Genomic DNA, 18186 nt, shown 5'->3' on the forward strand with positions numbered 1-18186 from the left:
ATTTTATAAATAAATACTATCTTGAGTAGATAGCGGAAAAACCAACAAACAAAAACAAAACAAAAACATTAAAAACAAACTTTCCTAACAGACGTTTTCTAAATTTGTGAAATATTTTCTGTTGTTTTATTAGACCCGCAATGCTATCTTCAGGAGATAGCCATTTGCGCGTTCGGAGAAAATGATGCAAGCCGTAAGTGGACTATGCTCGCACGTGTTCACAGAAGATAATGCATGTCCCAACGGGCCTATAATGAATGATTGGCAAATCGCACCGTAAATGCTATCTTGAGTAGATAACAAACAAACAAACAAACAAAGAAACAAAGAAACAAACATGAACTATAAAAACAAAATAAACCAAATGACCTTTCTGACTCGTCTCATGCTAAATCTATGATTTCTTTTATCGCACCGTCAATGCTATCCTGAGTACAAATAAACAAGCAAACAAACAAACAAACAAGCAAACAAACATGAAATATAAAAAAAATATACCAAATGTTTTCTGACTCGTCGCATGCTAAATCTATGTTTCATTTGTATAAGTTATTTCATAAGGTTTCAAATGCTATCATCAGTTTAATATATTTAACCTTTCTTACTCTCTTTGTATTTTAAATACTATCGTGAGTAGATAGCGGAACAAAAAACATCAAAAACAAACTTTCCCAACAGACGTTTTCTAAATTTGTGAAATATTTTCTGTTGTTTTATTAGACCCGCAAAAGCGCAATGCTATCTTCAGAAGATAGCCGTTTGCGCGTTCGGAGAAAATGGTTTTTTTATGGTATATAGTATAGATCAACCTTTTGCAGGCTTATTGCCTTTTGTTGGACCCTTCCATCTTATTGTACTTTGTCATTTTCTATTTTGTATGTTTTAATGATGGAAATAAAATAACTGAACTGTGAACTAACTATTCTTGTGGTTTATAAAAGAATCCGTTTTTGTAAAGAAAGGGAGATGTAACATTTATCTAAACGACTGGTATGCAAGACCAACAACGAGCAGTTAGCCCTAATTATGCGGTATGAATTACACAAGGTCGACACTATTCAGGGAACACTCACGCCTCTAAACATGCTAGATAAAAAAAATGCCCGACAGTGCGTGTAATTTCGTGTGAATTCTTGTTTTCATTGCAAAGTGAGAACGGGGGAAGTGAGAACATGAAGAATTTATGAGAATACAATTAATGTACGTTTATAGCATGGTTGCCTGGGTATATACATTATGTTGATACTGTAGAGAAGTTTTTTTTATTCCACTGATGATGATGCGCTACGGAGAAACATTTTGATTGGAATCTTTCGAAGATATACGTAAGTATTTTATTTTGAAAGCATAATATTTAATCACGTGAATTTTAAGACGTTAACTGTGCCTGAATTATAGTAACCATGGTAACTGGATATGGTAGAGACTGACCTTGGATTTTGAATTGCCAAGCGTGAAGTGACGTACGTACGTTCTGTACATCTACTAGTAGAACATTACAAGCCACTTAGCTATGCAAGTGTCAGTGTCAATTCCTTTGCTTCACCATGGGCTCAATTGGCTCTTTCACTTGCAGCTGCAGAGGCCTCTGGATATTCCCTTCTCAGTTGATTTTTAGTTTACTGTTTCCCTCGCCCGCATCCAAATTTGAGAATTGCAAAATATTTAATTATTTTATTTTTATTTGACATTTTAAATGACATTTTAATTATATTAATTTGCTTCTTTCTTAATTTGATTATCTCAACTACGGAATTCCATGAGCGCCATTTATATAGTTTTCAGGAAAATATTTTTCACACAAAAAATATGTTTATCCCGATGTTTATGCCCTATCCCAGGGGAAAAAAGGGAAAAAATTGCCAGTAGAAAATATTTTATCTCAGAAAAAATACTTTCCAGAAAAAAATATGTATACCAGAAAAAATGTTTTTTTTTTTACCAAAAGTATACAGTATCTCTGAAAAAAAATTTATCACAGAAAAAAAAAAAATCAATTGTTTTGGTTTTCGATGCAGTGAGAGCTTTGGAATTTTATGCGTGATATTACAGTTACACATATAGCCGATCACCTTTGTATAAACGTGAACAAGGCTAACGCCCCGGGGCCTGGTGTTATGAATGACTTTCGTAGTATGGTATTTACGCCAGTTAAAAAAATCAGGTCAAATATTATAACTATTCTGACAGTGGAGGATAAAATGGCGACGGTGCATGGGCTATATGTGCATTGGCGAGTATTAGGGTGAGCTGTATGCAGAGTTTTAGTGGTAGATATTGTTGTGAGAGCTACAATCCCGTACATAAATAAGCATCTCCAAAAAAGTATTACAAATCTGTAAAATGCGTTGGAAGCAGCATGATTTCTGCGCATTTTGACACCTCATTTGATACGATCAGGGATACGATAGCCCAGAAAACAATAAAACACCGGTCAATTTAATGTAGTGAGGTCCAGATTTGAAAGTTGCACTTACATGCAAATTTTTACAATACAAAAACACTCAGATATCATGAGGCTGCGTTCACATAGAAGTATACTATTCGGGTATACGGTGCACGTTTTGCAGGTGCACGCGTATAGCTTAAATCGAGCAAGGCAATTTCATAGTACCGGGTCACATAAGGCTACGATCGCATAGAAGTATACTATTCGGGTATACGATGCACGTTTTGCCGGTGCACGCGTATAGCTGAAATCGAGCAAGGTAATTTCATAGTACCGGGTCACATAAGAGCTATTCGAAAAGGCCGTATACCTGCATATACGTCTAGCGCTTTTCTATTCACAGATTATCCATTGTATTTCTTTTGTTTAAGGTTCGCTGCCCACACCATTACCTAGAGTAATGGAGGTGACTAGCTGCCCAGAGACCATTATCAACACAATAGCTCAAGATAACGGTGTCGGGCTGCGAACTAAACAAAAGGAATACCATGGACATTCTAGAAACACCATGGAAAGGATCACAACATACATGTAGAATCTGAGTTCGTTACTAGTCTCAGGTAGACTCATTACAAGTCAAGAGGCTGGGAGTGCAAAGCCTTACTGTGACCTACCCATAATGGGGAGCACCATTGGACACACGTTACTAGGTGTTTCAAAAATCTGGTTACTCACATTTTTCTAAAATATAAATTTCATGGTGTTGAAACCCTAGAACAAACGTTGACAACTCTTTGCATTATTCACTAATCATTTGAATAACAACGGTCACGGGGTGAATACACTCCAGCGGATTAATAACCTACCAAACCACTTCAAATACACATGTAAATTGAGATCAATAACTATTATTGATTTGATAATGCTGGCGTCTGAGGTGTTAGTGTTTTTAATTCAAGAAAGTACAGTTTGGCATTAAACTTATTTTTAAACAATTATATTGTACATATTTTGATGCAAACAATTTAATTTTGCTCGCCGTATATGTAAGATAAACGGTTCAAAACAGACCATTACCAGAAATAATGGGTGTGTTGTTCATGACTGGCTCAATGTTAGTTGGTTTGAGGTATCGACCCCTATCGGGGTCTCAACCTCAAACCAACTAACATCTCACCAGTCATGAACAACACGCCCATTATTTCTGATAATGGTCTGTTTCTCACCCTTTATCTACTACGTATAGTATAGTATAGTGGGAATCGTGCGTGTTCGATTTTAGTGCAGCGTATACCGTCCTAATTTTAAAAACCTAAACCATATGTGGGTAAATTCTATTTTTAATAGATACACTATCTAATTCTGCACATTTGATAAGACGAAGAAAACGGGTAAACTGACATACTCGCTATTCGCTATACGAAATACGCTCATTCGATCAGGCTGAGTTCACATAGTATACTCCTATATTATGAACTCAGCCTGATCGAATGAGCGTATTTCGTATAGCGAATACCGTATACCGTATACTTCTATTATGTGAACTCAGCCTTACACAGATTTCTTTCCATTACACTGAATGCAAAATCAATAGAATTTACTGCAACCTTCAAATCTTGGGCTACATTGATTTAAATGTACGCTGTGATGTCAATATCTATAGTCAATTGCTAAAAATGAGGTGTCAAAATATGCAGAAATAAATTCTGCTTCCAACGCATTTTACAGATTTGTAATATAATCACCCGTTTTTGAATAATGGTCATTATTTAAGGGGGGCTAGTTACCTTTTTTGAGATGTTTAGTTCGAACACTTGTGTCAACGTAGAACTGTTTGAAACCGTATTTCTGTTATACTTGACATATTAAAATTTCGCTTTCTTTGGTGTGAAGTCTGAACCATTTCCTATTGCTTCAACCCTCCCCTGCTGCCTGCTCCACCAATCAATGTTGGATGTTTCTAGAGGTACATGACCAAAAAAACCAACTAACAGCATTATCTATTAGCACTATTCTGACAGTGGAGGATGGCTAAAATGGCGAGTTGTGTGCATGGGCTATATGTGCATTGGCCAGTTTTAGGGTGGGCTGATGCAGAGTTTTAGTGGTAGATATTGTTGTGAGAGCTACAATCCCGTACATAAATTGTTTCAACACTTGAGTCAAAGTAGGACTGTTTGAAACCGTATTTCTGTTATAGGGCCTACTTGACATATTAAAATTTCGCTTTCTTTGGTGTGAAGTTTGAACCATTTCCTACTACTACAACCCTCCCCTGCCCCACCAATCAATGTTGGATGTTTCTAGGGGTACATGACCAAAAAAGACCCAAAAAAACAAAAACAAAAACTAACAACATTGATCGGGGAAATGGGGTGGGGGGGAGGGGCATATTTGAAGTACCCCTGTGCATGTTAAAGTATTCGAACAAATGACCGGGATTGTATTTGCGATGTCAAAAATATAACATCTAAAATTGGTTTTTGGCTCATATCTTTAAAACGGAAACAGGTATTACAATCCAATTTGGCACACTTTTTTACAATGATATGTGTCATTTTTTTTAATTGGACAGCATGATATTCACAAAATTAAGGGTGTAGCACACCATGTAAACCTATGTGAAAACTGTTCTATTTTCAAGAGGAGTGTTTTGCCTGCCAATTTAAAATGATTTAATTGGAGGGCACGGTGGCTCAGTGGTTACGGCCTTGGACTCATAATCTGAGAGCTTGCTCGACGTGCGTGGGCTCGATTCCCCGTCCCACCACCGTGTTGCGCCCTTGGGCAGGGCGCTTTGCCTCGCTTGCCTCACCCCGCCCAGGTGCAATGGGAAGCTGTTAGGGGTAGTCACAGTCGTTGTACTGATGGACCCTGCGCCACTTGTACGCTGCAAACGTGGTTCCGACATATTCTAATGACGGCGGAATAAATGTAAAGCGCTTTGAGGCTGTTTACAGCATAAAGCGCTATATAAGTATCTACATTTATTTTCATTTTAAAAAAAATAGAATGCGATGCTTTTTTCAGATATTATTCCTGATAGTAAGAAGTTTATATACACAATAATATTTTCTATGGGGGATCTTTATCCTAAGTATTTTAGGGATCGGTCAATAATATTGAGTATTATAGGTTTTCTGAATGTAAATTAGGTACTTTATTATGATAAAAGACCACATTTTGATATTAAGTGTATACAAGGAAATCATTTTCATTACAAATATATCTCAATTGTGTATAATTTAATAAATATTCGATATTAAATACCAAACTTTGATCACCAATTTTGAGCCACTGGAAGTGAATTATTGCAGAGGCAAGATTTATCTGCAGTAGATAGCAAACCACTACACAACCTTTACGTTTGTGGTTCGTGAGCAGTCAAGTGCAATCATAAACAGAAAGCCAGAGATTCGCAGAAGGAGGCGACACCCCGAGCAATGTGTTTTGGGTAATTTATCCTCAATTAAAATATTAAAGTGAAAAACAAAACAATCAACTTGAATGATATTATTTATTTATTTATTTATTTATTTATTTATTTATTTATTATATTTATTTTTTTATTTTTTTATTATATTTATTTACGAGGGTCATTTAAAAGTTCTACCTCCATCATCACATCTATGTTATCTTACGTGCCAGGATATAAATAGTTCGAACATTTGTGTAGGACTGTTTGAAACCGTATTTCTGTTATACATGACATATAAAATGTTGCTTTCTTTGGTCATGTTGGTGTGAAGTCTGAACCATTTCCAACTACTACAACCCTCCCCCTGCCCCACCAATCAATGTTGGATGTTTCTAGGGGTACATGACCAAAAAAAAAAAAAAAACTAACAACATTGATCGGGGAGGGGGAACGGGGGGCATATCTGAAGTACCCATGTTAAAGGTTCGAACAATTATGACCAGGATTGTAGTTACAATACCGTAGGCCTATGCAATAAACATTTTCTATTTGAATGTTTTCGTAATGTTGCCAAATATTATTTTATAGCAGAGGATGATTTAAGGAAGCCCCATCATGCACTGCAAACGTGTTATCACTAGAGTTTCAACTGCCACTTTACTTTTCAAATCCCATTGAATTCTGTGCAAAAGATGTTGTTTAAGAATTGTGCGTGTGTCATTATTACTCGGTCGATTTCAGAACATAAGTGATGTATGCATAAAGGATAATTCACACCTTCGGTAGGTAACATAAAATGTGAAATCGACTGGCATTTTGAATGCGTTTTTATTGTAAATATATCAGTCCAAATTCAAATTTAACCATGCCCGTCAATGCAATGTGCGAGCAGTGGAGTCATGTTCACTCACACAGCTGTGCTAACCGCAAGTCAACACAGTGGCGTGGTGGGAAGTGCTTAAATCACCCTCTGATTTTATAGTAAAATATCACTGGATTTTTAAATAATATTTTGGTACAAACATTTCATGTTAAAACATTGCAGTGGCGCAACTAGACATTTTCATGGGGGGGGCAGGCATCGTTCATGCTGTTTGGGTTTGTAAGCGCGTCAAAACCCTTGTCGCACTTGGCGACACGGGGAGGGGGGTCTGAGGAGTCTTGGAATCTGCTTGGAATGTGTCCCTAGAACAGTGGCGTAGATTTCTTTTTGACATGAGGGGATGGGGTTGGATAGTGAATCCAGCACCCGCGAAAAAGATTGGCATATTAAAGCTAAACTGGTGATATATGGTACAAAAATGGAATAAATACGCGGGAGAAAACAGTTTGGGATTTTGGTAAACCCTGTTCTAGAGCAAAATTCCCACGGGACCGTTCACACCGAGGTTTTGCTTATGTCTTTCAGTCTTTCAATCCATTACACTGCGTCTATGTTTGCTGAGCATGGTTTCTGTATTTGGCTGCTTTGGCAAATATTTGTCAAGATAATTTATCAAGGGTGAGCCGTAATTTGCCCCTAAGCTTGTACTGAATATAATTTTTTATATGCCTACATTGTGAACAAAATTAATGAGAATAATAATCTCAAATCTCATTGTTACAACATTAGATTAAAATTAGCCAGCATCCTACTAAATATGTTGTGTGTAGGTGTGGGGGTGTATTTGTCCCTCAAATGGCTATGTCGATAATGTCAGACACCACTGACCCTGAATTAAATTAAAGAAAATTATGTTTTTCCTATAAAATTGCCAAATGACAGACTTGAAAGTTAATATTCCTGGCAATCACAGCTTTCAATTTTCCCATTTATTGATTTACCGCCAATCAACATCACTGAATATAAAGAAGCAAGCTCGATCAGGGATTTTGTCAAGTGGACTAACAGAAAATCCATATTCATTTGTGATGAGTTATTTGAGCGTACACTCACAATGTAAGGTCAATTTATAAAATAAGTTGTGTTTGCAGCGAAGTTAATTCACGCCTCAGTACACACCCCTACAACATTTCCCTAATAAGATACACTCCCACCCCCACACACACATGTTTTCTTCTGGGATATTAAATTTTGTTTTCTGGGAATAATATTTTTTCTGGGGAAAAATTTTCTGTGATAATTTCTGGTTTTTTTTTACTGCAACAAATACAGTACTGAGAAAAACTGAGAAAAAAAGCCTTTGTAATATTTATTTCTGAGATAAATACAAAAATAGGGAAAATATTTGGGATTAATTTGTTTTGGCATTTTTGGGATTAATATTTTTTCTGGGATTTTTTTTCTTGGAAAAATAATGGCCCTCATGGAACACCGTAGAGGCCAGTGGCAGCTTTGACCAGTAACGCGTTTGTTCTTATGTTTGTTTGCAGTTACTTTATAGAGCATGCACGCTATTTTGATCTATTTCATGGGATTTTAACGCAGCAGACGAAGTGGAAATTTTGAACTTTTGACACCCCCTCAATCAGAACAAACGAAACAAGAAATACAATGAAAATATTTCTACTGCATTACTCTCGAAGTTCTTTTACAATGATGCTTATACACGCATATGCAGAAATCAAATATAATAATGAACGGCACGTTGCGGATGATGCCCCATTTAACAGTTTCAATTTATATTATGCCTTATTTTGTATGAAATACACGGCTTTCGGCTGAACCACTAGCAGCCTATTAGCACATAATAACAATGACAAAGGTGCCAAATTGTGATGATTTTTACGATCGTTTGGATGAGCAAATTACTGATATGAAAGTCATAATGTACGATCTTATAATAGGAAATCAAACCTGACTTTATGACATATTTTTAATGTTTACGTAAGTCTCAACTTGTACCAAAATCGGCCAAATTCGTCTGTTTTTGTCAGCTAAATAGCAGTTTCAACACAAAGTCATAATTATCCCATAGATCTCCATTTTTTAAACAGCGAAAATAACCATTTTTTTCACTTTACCAACAGTTATTTCTAATATTAAAATTAAAATTTGACGAACATTGTACATTACGAGGAATACGAGGAATGCCCTTCTGATATCAAATAATTTTGTTGCTTTTTTGAAATTCGTGCAGATATAACACAAATTTCATGGCAAATTATTAAAATTTTATATTTTTTAAATATTTTTGACATTTGAAATTAACTTAAATTAAAAAAAATTATATCGCGAATTTAAAAACAAAAACAAAAAAAAAAAAAAAACAAAAACAAACAAACAACTATTTGATATCAAAGGACATTCCTCGTATTCAGAATGAATTTGACGTGTCTGATGTGCTCTCATGTCCCTAGACTTATTCGTAGTCCACTTGCCCATTATGCATAGGCCTACTCTTAAAACTCTGTTTTAATTAATGTGTGCACAATTGATAGATTTTCACGTCTGATCTGATCTTTTTAGTCACCGTACTCCTTCTGTTTGTTGGCTTCCAAGTGATTTTTAATTCGGGCTCCCGCGAATAATAACCATGATAACTTGAACTGGTTGATTCTAAAATCAGAATTATTATAATTTATGTTGCATTCAATAATATAAGCCTTATACTGTTACTGTCACTGTCACTAATATAATTATATGAACTTTTTCATAACCATTTTACTAGTATTTTTTATGTAATAAATATCAGTATAATTTTGAGTTCAACTGAATGCGTCCATCATGATCAATAACATATTTTTATTTATCAAAAATCGACTATGGCATAGTTTAAGTGGGATGGTATAGGAACCAATGAACCATATAATTTGTTTTTTCAGTTTTAGTCATTTAATTGAAAACTGCAGTGTACATCTTAATATTAATTAATACTAAACTTAGGTAAAAGACAGGAAAGCCAAAAAAAGACAGATGATATTTTGGATATAAAGTACCAAATTAAAATGTTAGCTTGGTCGTGCTAATCATAAGACAGACGTGTAGAGTTGCTTGAAGCGCGATTGTTTGCTGTCGGAAAATCAATAATATGTTAAGCAATGTCTGGTAAAAATATATTTAATATGCGTTAGAAGTCAACATTACTTGCAATATAATTGGAATAGATTAAATAACGAAGACACGATGTATCAAAAGTCTGTACATTAAGGGGACTCGATCTTTTGTGCGAAATTATAGAGGGCCAGGGGATTCACTCTATTATTTAAAAAAATATTTGAAGAAGTTAAAGAGCCCTAAGAATAAAAAACTGTAGTGTAATTCACGCCAGACACAATTTCTTTATATGACAAAAATTAATTTTTGTAATCGATCAAAAAACAAACGTTTTATATCAATTTTAAATTTAGCCTGAATCGGTAAATATGGTACCTCTCGCCCTTTTTTAGTTCAAGGCTGTTTTTACCATTATGCAGCAAACCATTGTTGAAGCTATTTCACATACATGTACAAAACATTCTAGAGAAAGAATGAGGCAATATACTGTTGAAATATCTTTTGTTGATTTTGTATGATAATGTCATGAAGTCGTAAATTTTAAGGTCAAATTCCTAAAACCAAAACAAAACATTGCGACGCAGATATTTCCCGACTTACGCAATTTCATCATCACATCAGTGTCTTTATTATTTGTTTGAAACCTTTCCCAAACGTTCGTGCTATTTATGCATAAAACGGCTAATCTATCTTTACAAAACACGTCTTTTTAGTAAACAAAAGGCTAAAGATGGCATTATGAGATTTATCATTTATCATTACACTCCTCCACTCAACTGCCACCGTGGCTGAGCGGTAAAGCGCTAGACGCGTAATCAAAGGAACTTCCGAATCGCTGGTGCGAATCCCAACGAAGCCTGTGAAAACTTTTTTTTTCTTCAAAATTCATGATCGCATTCCGAAATGAGTCACTTGCCGGTAAATCATGTATCGTATCCTTAAAGTAACATTACAGTAAATTTTGAAAACAAAGTACAAAATCTGGTTCAAGTATGCACTAGAAATATACACCAAAAACAAATGATATTAATGAGACAATAATTATTAAAGGAATGATTCAGGGTTGTTAAGTTTGGCGGTCAGACCTGTTTTGTCCACAAAGGTCAAAACCTAGACTTCTCCGTAGTCCATTTGCCCATTGTGCATACTCTGGCTATTGCATTTAAGCTTAAATAAATAAAATAAATAAATGTAGATATTTATATAGCGCTTTATGCCGTAAACAGCCTCAAAGCGCTTTACCTTTATACCGCCGTCATTAGAATATGTCGGAACCACGTTTGCAGCCTACAAGTGGCGCAGGGTCCATCAGTACAACGACTGTGACTACCCCTAACAGCTTCCCATTACACCTGGGTGAGGTGAGGCAAGCGAGGCAAAGCGCCTTACCCAAGGGCACAACACGGTGGTGGGATGGGGAATCGAACCCACGCACTTAAAACTCTGATTTAATTAATTTGTGCACAATTGATAGATTTTCACATCTGATCTTCAGTTCAGTCACCGTACTCCCTCTGTTTGTTAGCTTCCCAAGTGGACTACTGACTTTGACTTGCGGTTAACATTTTTTAACACGGGACTCTATGGAGAGTTAGGCCAATTTCTGGCCTAACTAAAATTGGTCATGATGTAATGCATCTTTAAATGAATCTGGCTTGTGATTGGTCGCCCAGATCTCGTTATTGTTTAAATCCACCGGGCACGTGCCATTACCATTAAAACTATACATGGTACACAACTATCTATGGAATGCGGCGCTTTTGTGCTGGCGCGAAAGTTAGTGGATGAATGTGCGCATCTAGCGCGTATTGTACCACCATCCTTAGTGCTTGTGGTTAGATTTGATTGATAAACAAGTATGATTGACAGTGTGTTTTAGAGAACGAAGTCCCGAGGCAAAGTTCTGCTTAAAAGTCAAAGTACATAGTCGAATTTTTTAATCGGGCCTTCGCGAATAAACTGGTAGATTCCGAAATCAGAATTGTTCAGTTTTAAAGTCAGCCATTATTCAAGATATGTTGCATTCAATAACATAAGTATACTTACTTTTACTGTCACTAATTATATAAACTCTTTATGACCATTTTACTATTAATTATAATACACATCAGTATAATTTTGAGCTCCAACAGGATGCGTTCATCATGATTAATAATAACATATTTTTATTTAAATCAAAATTCGACTATGGCATAGTCTAGTCAAAACCTGGTTTAAACCGGTCAAAACTGATCAATATTAAGAAGTACGATTCATACATGCATTAAGGTTAGCAACTATTTTAAACTGTTGCGATTTAGTAGTTCACAGCATCTAGCGAATGGTGAGCTTTAGCTTTGGCAAAAATTGCATTGATCATTTCATAGCGAGTGTGTAGAAGAATTCAAACATCACAGATATACTTTTGTAGGTCCTATCATTCTTGAGTTGTAAAGGGGGCTGAAACAACTACACTTTTGTAAAACCTACATAACTCATTAACAACAATAAATCAAACAAGTTTTCAAAGTATTCGATTTGTAGTTAATGAACTTTTGCAAAACATCAAAGTGTTATTTGTCAATAATATACTGATTTAGATTTTTTTGGCTGTTTCGAAGTACATACAGTTTGTTCGCATATTATGTAAATGTATGGCGATTTCTGTGGGATCAAGATTCTTCATTTTGCAGTTTTTGTTGTCACTGTTACCATAAATTACGGATCATGTCACACCACCCAACGCCATACATAAATTCGCTTTGCCCAATTTCCCTTAAATGAAATTTTCAAAAAAGGAAACTTGGCAGAGTAGGGCCTCGAACCCATACCGCACATTGCCACTATTAGACTAACCCATCCCTGTAGTACCTACATACCAACGCGCTAGACGACTCGGCCATCGATTGTAAGTAGCCAAACTTGAAATTTGAAGATATATAGGCTACATAACTTCAACATACCGGGTATAGAATTAATAATGTTGTTATGACAAGCAAAGACATAAAACATACCATATACCTGCTTAAAACATTAATGTGCATTAGTAATGGCTAGTATATCATGTATATTGACAATAATTGTGTGTTTCTGCTGCTGTATACAGAAAATACGAGGTACATCTTTTATACTTCTTCTTCTTCTTCTTCTTCTACTTCTACTTCTACTTCTACTTCTACTTCTACTTCTACTTCTACTTCTACTTCTTCTTCTTCTTCTTCTTCTTCTTCTTCTTCTTCTTCTTCTTCTTCTTCTTATTCTTCTTCTTCTTCTTCTTCTTCTTCTTCATCTTCTTCTTCTACTTCTTCTTCTTCTTCTTCTTCTTCTTCTTCTTCTTCTTCTTCTTCTTCTTCTTCTTCTTCTTCTTCTTCTTTTTTATTATTATTATTATTATTATTATCATCATCATCATCATCATTATATTATTGTTTTTTTTAATATATATATAGTTGCGGTAAGGTGATTGGCGTATGAAAATGGTCAACAAGCCACTGATAGCTGCTGCTCTAGGTGTGTATGTTATTTGTATGATCATCGTGTTGAGCTTCTGGATGACGAATAGCTACACGTACAAAGGACACACTAATCAGGTACGAAAAAAAAGAAGAAAAAAAGAAACATAAAAATACATTGTATTATACGCAGTGAGCACTATTTCAGCTGTTTTTAGCTCTGATTTAAGACATTATTTGTTGAAATTTGTTGAGAATTAAAGAAAGATCTAAAACTTAATGAAGAAACGAAATCAAAAGTTCCACTTTTGAGTTCTAATCAATGAAAGCACGACGCTAGTTTTAAAAGGTGGGACACGTAAAATCAAAAATTTGACACATTAATGTATGTAGTTTTAACCTAAAAAAATCTGGAAAAATTATGCAAATTGTATAAAAAGCGTGCAATTACAACAAGACAAGATTATTTTCTTTGTTTACAAACCCGTTGCATGATGTTTTTCACGCATTTCATTTGTTCACCAAAAGTCGACATTTGAAAAAATGCAGCTCCTAAAGTATACCCCTATAGAACTGAAAGTTGGCATTTATGTTCTTTAGACCATTATCTAGTGCAATAACCTAATTTGAAATGTTTCTTGGATATTGATAAAATCAGATGCCTAAATATGCCAAAATTTGAACACTCAAGATGTCATTTTATCCCAAAATCATAGGTGCTACACCTCCTACCCACTCTGATATTGCTGGAAATAGGCTCTTGCACTACATCTTTGCAAGAGCTTTATTTTGACACCTCAAGTGTTTCAATAGGACATTGTTTAGTGGAGCTACTTTTTTTTAACGGCTAATATTTGGTAATTAAATATGCAAATTAACTAATTAATATGCATACAATTTGAATTGAACCTGTTTTTCTACATTTAATTCCATACTTGTTACAATGAATCATGTAAAGAGTTTCTATGATCTTTCCACACAAAAAAGTGTCAATTACACGCGCCAGTTCTCTTGTTCGCGAACGCGTTCTGTACAAATCAATAACGCATGCAATGGAGAAAACTGCAACTTTTAAATGGGCATATTTCTTGGGTTTTTGGATCGTCGTGTTTTTATTTTTTTAAACAATTTCAACAAATGAGGTCTTAAATTCGAGCTAAAAGATGCAGCTATTGGCTGCTGGTTCCATTATGATTGTCTTTGTTTAGGATATACAGGGGTGAACATAACTGGTATCTTAATTTTTTGGCTTACTGTATTTTACCTATTTATTCATTTTCAATGAAAACTAGGTTAGTGTTGATGGTTGGTTCCGAATTAAATTCTACGCTGTCAGCAATACCCATTACACGGGGACTACCTTCAGAGCTGATAATGTCTCGGTGAGTTTACGATTTTTTTATTAAAAATTACCACATCTAAAAGCACGTGCTTCGATGCTAGTACAGAATACATGTAGTACCAATAAGAAACGCAAATTTGTTGGTTAAATAAAATTTGTTGTTTTGAATAAAAGAGAGGCCTGTATACCTATTCTCCATGGAAGTAGTGATGCAACAGGATTAATTAACATAACGACGAGTTAACACTATTTTTGAATGTATTGCCCTACACTACTTAACATATTAATCATACCGCTCTTTTCACAAACAATATTTTTACAGATGCGAATGAAACATACATGGACCAGCATGATGTGAAATTGTTGTAGAATAACGGTCCAGGTTTAGAGTACATTGAAGAGAAACAACGTTACGTCTAATACTGGGCAATAAAGTGAAGGTGATGGAATCGAACCTGCTTTCTCTTACAGGCGTCAGTGCCCATCTCTCTTTCGTGTGTGGGGGTGTGTGTGTGTTGGGGGGGGGGAGGGGTGGGATAGGGGGGATAGCCCAGCATCTAAGCATGCCGGTACCCATTTATGAACCTTGGCAATACATTTAAAAATAGTGAAAACCTATTTCATGTAGGCGTCCGAATCTTCATTATTGTACAGGTTGCAGTATGTAATTTTAATGCACATCTATGAGTCATGGCTTTTTTGATGGAAATTATTACGAACTAAGGTCATCTGTATATGTATAAATTTGACCATTTCTTTAATACTCCATTACTCAAAGTCGTTATATCAGAGCATCGAATCGAACCAATATAGTCTAATATACTGGGTTTAAACCATGAGATGCTTGTTTTCAGCTGTTCGTTAAAGCCATGTGTAATTTTTTCATAGCGACGCCCTCAATTTTACTCGAATTTCTACTTTTTGCATAATTTAAATGCCCAGTGGTGTACTAAAATACCACGTAAAAGACTAAGCCGAAGTGCTTTAATAACAGTAAAATTTAACTTTTTATATTAAAACCGGGTCGATCCGCTTTATTCAGAGTTCATAGATCGACTGCTTGCTAACATCTCCCGTGGATGTCTGCCTATGTGTACACACGTGCAAATCACACATTATTGCTTTAATTATTTGTGAATGGTTAGCCGTGGCTATCCGAACACAACAGCACATCCAGCCCTGTTACCCTCCCGATTTTCCTGCGACATGAAATCACGTGGCGGGGAGGAACTTTTGTAGAACCACCCTCTAAACATGCTAAATTTCCGAAACTAAATGTCCCATCGGTATACCCAGGCAAATAAGTGCAGATATCTCAGAGCCGGAGAATGCCCCTACCTTTAATTAAACAACCTGTTTAAAATTCATAAACAATATTTTAAGCAACTGGCAGTTCACCCGTTAGTCAGTGCTGTTTAAAGTTTTAACCCTCTGAGCACTACCTGCCGAATTACATAATATATTCATTTTAATCACCAATCAGAATGGAGCTTTGCAAATAATTCACCCCAATTGTTTTGCGTGGTGAAATTATTTTAACAAAGTTGCTGATTGGTCCAATTGATAATGAAAACTCCGTTTTAACCAATAGGCCGGTAGTTCTCAGGGGATTAAAGAGCGTTTTAACAGTGCAGTCAATTACAACATGCAACATAAACTAATGTAAATTATTTTTTTATTTGATTTATAAAAGGCTTTTGATTCAGATGAAACTTGTACCGTTCCACGATTTGACGACTCCGTGCCTCCATCTTACGTAACCTGCAAGCGTACTAAACCTATCAAAGGTTCCTGTGAAACTGCCAACAAAATCTTTCATTCTGAACCAGCTCCAACTTGCAATCATCAAAAATCTTACGATATCTGCCGAATACAAGTGAGTTTATATCTTTTTTTAAAACAACGTGCAATGGGAACACTCTATTGTTTGCTTATAAATACAAAAATATAATGTATTTTAAAAATAAATAAATTTAAATTATCTCCAAGCTACTAACATAACAGTCCTGTACAATGATTTTATAACATCACATGGGCGCAGCCATTTGCAGTCGGCGCCAGGATGTCTGGCATGTGGCTTGAAGCTCTGCGGGTGGTCTTCCTGTAGTTTTCAATGGCAAGATAGGAACTGCGGCCATTTTTCTGCTTAGAAAATTGTATTTTGTGCTAATTTAAAACAATATTACAGAAAATTCTCTCGCTAACTTTTTTAATCTGTCGACAAAGATTTTACAAATAATGTTTTGTGCATTGTATGAGAAATTTAGAATCACCCAATGCTTAGAATTTTTGCCGTAAGCGGTTTATCAAAAAGTCATGATTCATTTTTAAAATTCTCCTATTCATTTGTGTGTGCAGCTGAAAATCATCCAGCCATCTGACAATGGGTGGTCTGCTAATGGCTGCCTCCATGAGCTCTACTCGATAATATATTATCGACTATATAAAATCATTGTACAGGACTGACTAATAAATGTGAATGTGTATATTTATTGGCGAAACTCTTGAAGATGAATTTCAATAGTAACTATTTCCTTTGTGGTTTTAAGGCGTTTTAGTCTTTAGGTTTCAATGAAATACTCGTATCATTTCCTAATACATGTAGTATAGCAAAATATGTTTGCTAGTAAATAGTGCGCGTTCATCATGGTCATGGTATAATGTAAAGCCATGATTTCTCCGTGTTATAAAATTTAAAATCCGTGTTACAAATTGGACGATTTCCGTGATTTTCCGTTTTCCACAATAAAGCACTGAAAAGTTTTAAAAAAAAGTATGTTTTAAAAGTGTATTTTGTCTTATCTTTTACTGTGGTATGGCCAGAATCTTGCATCAAAGGTCTAGAATTAATGCTAGAATGGATTGTTTAATGGTTGATTACTGCAAATCACCTTTCTTTGTTTTATTTTGCAAATCAACACAAAAGGTAGACATTTTGCACAGTTTTTCACTATTTTGTGGCATTATCAAATTTCCGTGAGCAAACCTCGAGTTCCGTGAATTTGTCCGTTTTCACGGAGAAATCATGGCTTTAGAATGATGGTAAGTATTTGCCCTATCAAGAATTGGCGTATTCGTTATAAATAAATAATTAGCGTTTTCATTTTACCAGGTATTTTTATTTTTACTTAACCTTATGTATGTTTTTCCATTTAAAATAGAGCAATGATAACTCGCATCTGGTGGACTGTAGCAACAACATTTGTGCGAAGGATATATATTTAGGCACAATCAATCGTGGACAGATGCAGTGGATGATCCAAGTAAACATTGCTTCTTTGGAAGATGCTATCCGAAATATCATCACAAAACACGAACCTACCGAACACTTTGGTTTCTGCTTTGTTCACTGCACGCTCATTGACAAAACGAAAGCATCTCAGCTTCTAGTGCTTCCGAGGCATTTCATTTCACATATTACATGTAAGGAAGGTAGTGATTGTAGAGACTCCATCAACATAAACGTGGTATGGTTGGACTCCACGTCTCACAGTCACTTCTACAGGTCCTTGCCTAAGTCTGTTGAAGCGTTTCGGCACATCAAATCAAGTCAGGATGCATATGTGTTTAGTTATAACTTGATGCAGGCAATGCAGGGCGGCACGATCACCAATACAGTAGCATTCACTTCAGGAAGGGTATACCCTCGTAGTCATCTGCTTAAAACGA

The 18186-nt window shown here is 35.5% G+C and overlaps 1 protein-coding gene across 1 annotated transcript; it reads left to right on the forward strand.

Moving 5' to 3' along the window:
* Positions 1 to 1058: 1058 nt before the first annotated feature.
* On the forward strand, positions 1059 to 18169 carry LOC140162045 (uncharacterized). Its single transcript, XM_072185335.1, has 6 exons — positions 1059 to 1325; positions 13173 to 13313; positions 14468 to 14557; positions 16211 to 16393; positions 17679 to 18066; positions 18105 to 18169. Exons 2-6 carry the CDS (start codon positions 13194 to 13196, stop codon positions 18167 to 18169), a joined length of 846 nt encoding a protein of 281 aa, XP_072041436.1. The 5' UTR covers positions 1059 to 1325; positions 13173 to 13193.
* Positions 18170 to 18186: the final 17 nt, after the last annotated feature.

Source organism: Amphiura filiformis, chromosome 10, assembly GCF_039555335.1.
Source record: "Amphiura filiformis chromosome 10, Afil_fr2py, whole genome shotgun sequence".
Taxonomy (NCBI): domain Eukaryota; kingdom Metazoa; phylum Echinodermata; class Ophiuroidea; order Amphilepidida; family Amphiuridae; genus Amphiura; species Amphiura filiformis.

Excerpts from the sequence above, each read along its gene's own strand:
- LOC140162045 (XM_072185335.1), top strand. The coding sequence starts at position 13,194 with ATGAAAATGGTCAACAAGCCACTGATAGCTGCTGCTCTAGGTGTGTAT. Across the intron at positions 13,314-14,467 it reads ACAAAGGACACACTAATCAG|GTTAGTGTTGATGGTTGGTT; the intron begins GTACGAAAAAAA and ends AATGAAAACTAG. Across the intron at positions 18,067-18,104 it reads GTTTCGGCACATCAAATCAA|GCAATGCAGGGCGGCACGAT; the intron begins GTCAGGATGCAT and ends AACTTGATGCAG.